Source organism: Pistacia vera, unplaced genomic scaffold (genome assembly GCF_008641045.1).
Source record: "Pistacia vera cultivar Batoury unplaced genomic scaffold, PisVer_v2 Contig496, whole genome shotgun sequence".
In the NCBI taxonomy this organism is placed as follows: Eukaryota; Viridiplantae; Streptophyta; class Magnoliopsida; order Sapindales; family Anacardiaceae; genus Pistacia; species Pistacia vera.
Window position 1 is genome coordinate 1040608 of NW_022196330.1, and position 4871 is coordinate 1045478.

At 32.1% G+C, this 4871-nt stretch overlaps 1 protein-coding gene across 2 annotated transcripts; it reads right to left on the reverse strand.

The window, feature by feature from the left end:
• Positions 1–1699: 1699 nt before the first annotated feature.
• Positions 1700–4651, reverse strand: LOC116105263 (very-long-chain (3R)-3-hydroxyacyl-CoA dehydratase 2-like). Of its 2 annotated transcripts, none has more exons than XM_031391709.1 (9): positions 4518–4651; positions 4342–4427; positions 4193–4240; positions 4001–4089; positions 3857–3910; positions 3222–3289; positions 3074–3123; positions 2819–2916; positions 1700–2035 (listed from the first exon to the last, which is right to left on the reverse strand). In XM_031391709.1, exons 1-9 carry the CDS (start codon positions 4574–4576, stop codon positions 1931–1933), a joined length of 657 nt encoding a protein of 218 aa, XP_031247569.1. In that variant the 5' UTR covers positions 4577–4651; the 3' UTR covers positions 1700–1930. The 2 variants fall into 2 exon arrangements, with proteins under 2 accessions (XP_031247569.1, XP_031247568.1); XM_031391708.1 differs by having other exon boundaries at positions 3282–3289; positions 4518–4650.
• Between the last annotated feature and the right edge of the window lie 220 nt (positions 4652–4871).

The window sequence follows — 4871 nt, forward strand, 5'->3', positions numbered from 1 at the left end:
ATTCCGTCATCACTATTTCACTCACCGACACTTTTTCTTCAAAGACCCAACATCCCTACCTTCAATTGTTTGTTGATCATCATCTCAAATTTAAGGTTTTGGCTGAATAGGGAAAATGTTAACCCGACCCAGTGAAGCTCTCGGGTCCCAATTAAACCTGTTAAACTAGCTGGGTCGGGTCGGGTTTTAAAACAGTGTTTAAAACATGGAGTTAGCTGAGAATCTAATTTTTTAAGGGAAAAATTCATTAATGCTAAATTATTTATATTAAATTATTAATCATACACTTTTGATGTCTTTAATTTAGTTATAATGGTCTTTGACGAGTTTTCATATTTCTTTTTTTTTTTAATGATTGGTGGTGTCAAGACTAGTTTACACGTACTTTAATTAATCTCATAGGACCCTGGAACTATCAACCGAATAAGAGCTCCAATGACTATCCCTAATAGCAATCGAGGAGGGACTTAAACTAAGAATCTCTTGAATAATACACCCAAGAATCTATTGACCCTTGTTTTCATATTTTTAAAGAACTATATGATAATTTTGTTATTATAATGTTAAAGAAATCAGTTTTAGATGTTGTAAATTCGGATGAAATTTAGACTTCAAACTTCTTCATTTTTTTTTTTTTTTTTTTTTTTGAAATGGAAAACCTTTGATAAAAAAGTTTTAGGAAAGTTTAAGGAAATTATATTACTATATACTTACATTTTGAGAGAAGGTAATTAGTGATGAAAATGTGTGATTGTTTATGGGGATAATTTACATGCTAAATGTTATATTTAATTAATTAAAAGTTAAAAAGATTATTGAATGCAAGATATTGCTTGAATCTCGATATCTGCTTTCTGGCTCAAAATTACATTATGTTTAATTAAAATTTATATTGACAAACAGAAAAAGAAAAAGAAGTTTAAAAAGTTGACTATTGAGATTTTGTTAATTTTAAAAATTAGAAAAGATAATAGGCAATATTTGGGGTATTATTTGTATAAGAATTTTTGTAAAGTCAAGGAGGACCAAGTCTTCCTCTATGATTAAAAAAATGGGAATGACAAAAACGTCCCATCTAAACACAAATTTAATTGCATAATATATATAGAATATATCATACAAAGTTCATAATATTAAATTTTATCCAGTACTTTATTATTAATTAATTTAAATTTAAAACTGGACTTAAAGATAAAGTTTGAGCAGGTCAGGCAGGCAAAAAAACCAGGTAGGTTATTATTATTTCAATTTTTGTGAATGAGGATGACCTGGGCATACTTCATTTCGACTAATCTCCTAAAGTTTTAAAATTAATGACCGAGTAAACCTTTCAATAGTCATCCTATTAACAATCGAGATTACTTGAACTCCAAACCTTTTGAGTAATATACCAAAGAGTTTTATCCAACCATTCAATCACTCAGGATGGTTAACTAAGGTTCATGTTATTTGAAGCTCATTTGGCCAATACTAGTTGAAACCCTGCACTTGCCGATAAGCCAGAGTTTTAAACAGAATTTACAGGGGTTCTGATTGAGGTTTTCGTTTTAAATAAATAAATTATATTCATACTCCTGCCAACATTAATCAGAATTGCAGGATATAATGATATTACCAGGCTCTAATTTATTAAAGCACTAAAACCATTCTAGTTTCTGAAGTAATTAAAATCAAACATAATACTGTTGCAAAACGATGCTTATCACTTATCAAGCATCTAATATAAAAAGTGGGCAATATTGCTTTACTGGCACAAGAAAAAAGATACATGTCAAATATATTAGTGTTCTCAATGTACATGGTAGGCAATATCCGTTTCGAATCTTTTTTCTTTCCCCCGGTTGGAACTAAACATCTTTCTTGAGTTACTGTTCTAGGTTTGCCAGATACTAACAATCAATTGGTTCATATAACTGGAGAGCTTTAATCCTCACTGTTTCTTCTTCTTGTGATGTTTACCCAGTTTTGAACCCCGCTGCTTAAACAAATGCAGGTAAAGCTTCAACCAGAGGAATGGGTAACACAAAAGCATAACCTGACCCAAGAAATTAATGTCATTAGCTAGAACATACTAAGGGAAAAGTTAATAGCACTAAAAGCAAAGAAAAAAATTCAGAAAGAAAAGTTTAAGTGTTATTATCATCTAGCAAATTGTATCTGTTGTAAAGTTTAGAAAAAAATGGTAAACATTAGCTCCTTATAATCCTGGTTGGACATAACTATATACTCTTAAATGAGTACTGAAACAGGGCCCCCTATTATAAGTTGGCCCTTGAAAGTCTTATACCTGTTACTGGACATCTAAGCCATCATTTTGGATTCTGGATTTTTCCAAATCTGGGGCTTATGTTGAAAGATAATAAAATTTCCACAGCTAAAAACCGTTACAATTTCAAGCATCAATCAATCATTTGCCTATTTTAGGACAAAATAATTTGTTATAATATCATGCTAGATAATCTAACTCAAAGGTTTGAGCTAATGGTGGGTTCCAATCAAAGCATAAGAAGCCATATTATACCATCAAACTTAACCAAAGCAAGATAATCTATTAAGTACAACCTATCCAGTATACAGGTGAGCATCCAATCCCGGATATTTTAACAATCATTAAAGTAGCCATAAAATTACCATTCATAAGTGGAGTCCCAAATTAAATATTACATCGTTCAAATTGTTCCAAGATGAGTAATATTTCATACCCCCAATTGAGTGCTTTTGATGCCAAAGAATTACTATGCGTCAAAAGAAAAATAAACTTCCTCATCCGTGTAAAATTAAGTTTTCCTCCTAAACACAAATTAAACAACAAACATACCCTGAGAAAATTGTAATAGCTGAAGGGAAGCACATCAAAGAAATCTGCATAGAGATTTTTCTTCTTTACATATGGAAGTGCTTCATACATGAGCCACACTGCAATAAGTGTGACAAACAATTAATAAAACAAATAGACATAAAAATGACAATAAATTAAATAAAGGCAAAAGCTTGATTAATGATATTTGTTGAATAACTATTTCAATCGTTAACTTTGATTAAAAGTGAGGGCAATAGGAATTCATGGACTCACTTTCACCAGGAAAAAGTCCTATAGGGTACAGCACAATGAATGCAGTGTACCTAATAATCAGGAAAAAGTAACAAAACTATGAGTTACATTAGCTTCTACTTGCTACAGTTTGAGTTGTGTGCAGGTGACTGTGTGGAAGACATAAAACCTGAAGTATGTGATCCATGATGGACAAGTTCCAATGCTGTTTAAAGCATAAAACGGATACCTAATTACCTGCAACAAGAAGTTGATCATGTATACTGACACTAAGGCTCATGAAGCTGTATCAGAAATAGAACGGGAAATATATATCATTAATAAGAGATACATATCAACCACTTGCAAATGTTATGGAATGCATAGAAAAGATCAAGCTATGTAACAGATATCAAAAAATGTATCGTGTTCTGTAGAAAGAGAGTAGAGCAAAACGGCTAACAACTCAAACAAACATGAAAAAGTAAGTAGGAGAGTGATGCAATAGAATTTACTTGTGGAAACTATCTTGATGCATGCCAGAAAGTAGTGATAGAGATGATTTCCACCTAATTTCATGTGAACATATTAAACGAGATAATTTTTCCCACAAAATGAGCTTAAGCACCAAGTATATCATCAGAACATGAAGTAATTTTATAATAATGCTTTCAAATATTAGACTCCAGTTATGAAGTGTCACACTTGCTTCATTATAAAGTCCTCATATAAAATTATCCAAAATTCATCACAATTACAAGCCAACATACCTAGCCTTTAGAAGAGAAAGCATACAATTTGTAGATAACTACTCGATTCACTCACCTCACTGACACTCCAAGCAACAAAAGTTATGAAAACTGAAGGCAACTCCTGTACCTACAAAAATTTAAACGAGGAGAAATCATTATTTCAATAGGGAGATAAATTGCAAATTGAACGAGCATAAAAGAGGAAAGCCATAAAAACCTCATCAATAGTTCGAACAATTGATAGAAAGAAAAGAGTCCTTCCACCCCATTGCAGAAAAGGAAACAACACTCCACTTGGAACAATACCTTAAAATTCACAAAGGGTTAATGTTAAAACAAAATACCAAATCACACTGCCATAACAAACACAAAAATTCTCAAATCTTCCAGAAAGTATTTATTCAGTTACCTATAGCTCCGTGTATAACTTCCAAGAATGAACAAGTTTGTAGCAACCCTTCAGAACAAAAACAAAACTATTAACTTTGTTCCCCCATTTTTTTCATTAAAACAAAAAAGAAAGATAAAATGGACTACAAAAGTTAAACAAAGACTGACAGATTAGTTGTCCAGCAGAATCGTAAGCTACATGAATAGACTTGGTTGATAAAATGTTGGACAAGATACTAAACAGAGAAACTGCCCTGCCACACAAATAGAAAAAGAAAATACATAAATTCACAGAAAAACATAGAAAACAACATAATGACGGAGAAGTGAAAGAAGATTCTGACCAGCCAAGGGCCTGAAGAGAATTGTAAGTGAAGAGATAGAGCCTGGAAAGTAGATACATTGTTGTGGCTGGTATTGAGCAACAGTGTGGACAAAATCAGCATTCAGCGTGCTTTATCTTTGAAGTTGGATCTAGACAATTAACAGAGAAAGCGATGTGGGCTGGGATGGTGGTTGGATGGTTGGTCTCCTGTTTTATTAGGAATGGGCCCAGAAGCCCGAAACTTTTATGACTGAAAAATGTTTGATGAATTTTAAATATGGGGTTTTTTTTATGAGTAAGAGCCAAAATGAGAGAATGAAAATATATGTTGATGTTCATCTTAGGTCAGTTTATTTGTTATAAAGATGCTGTG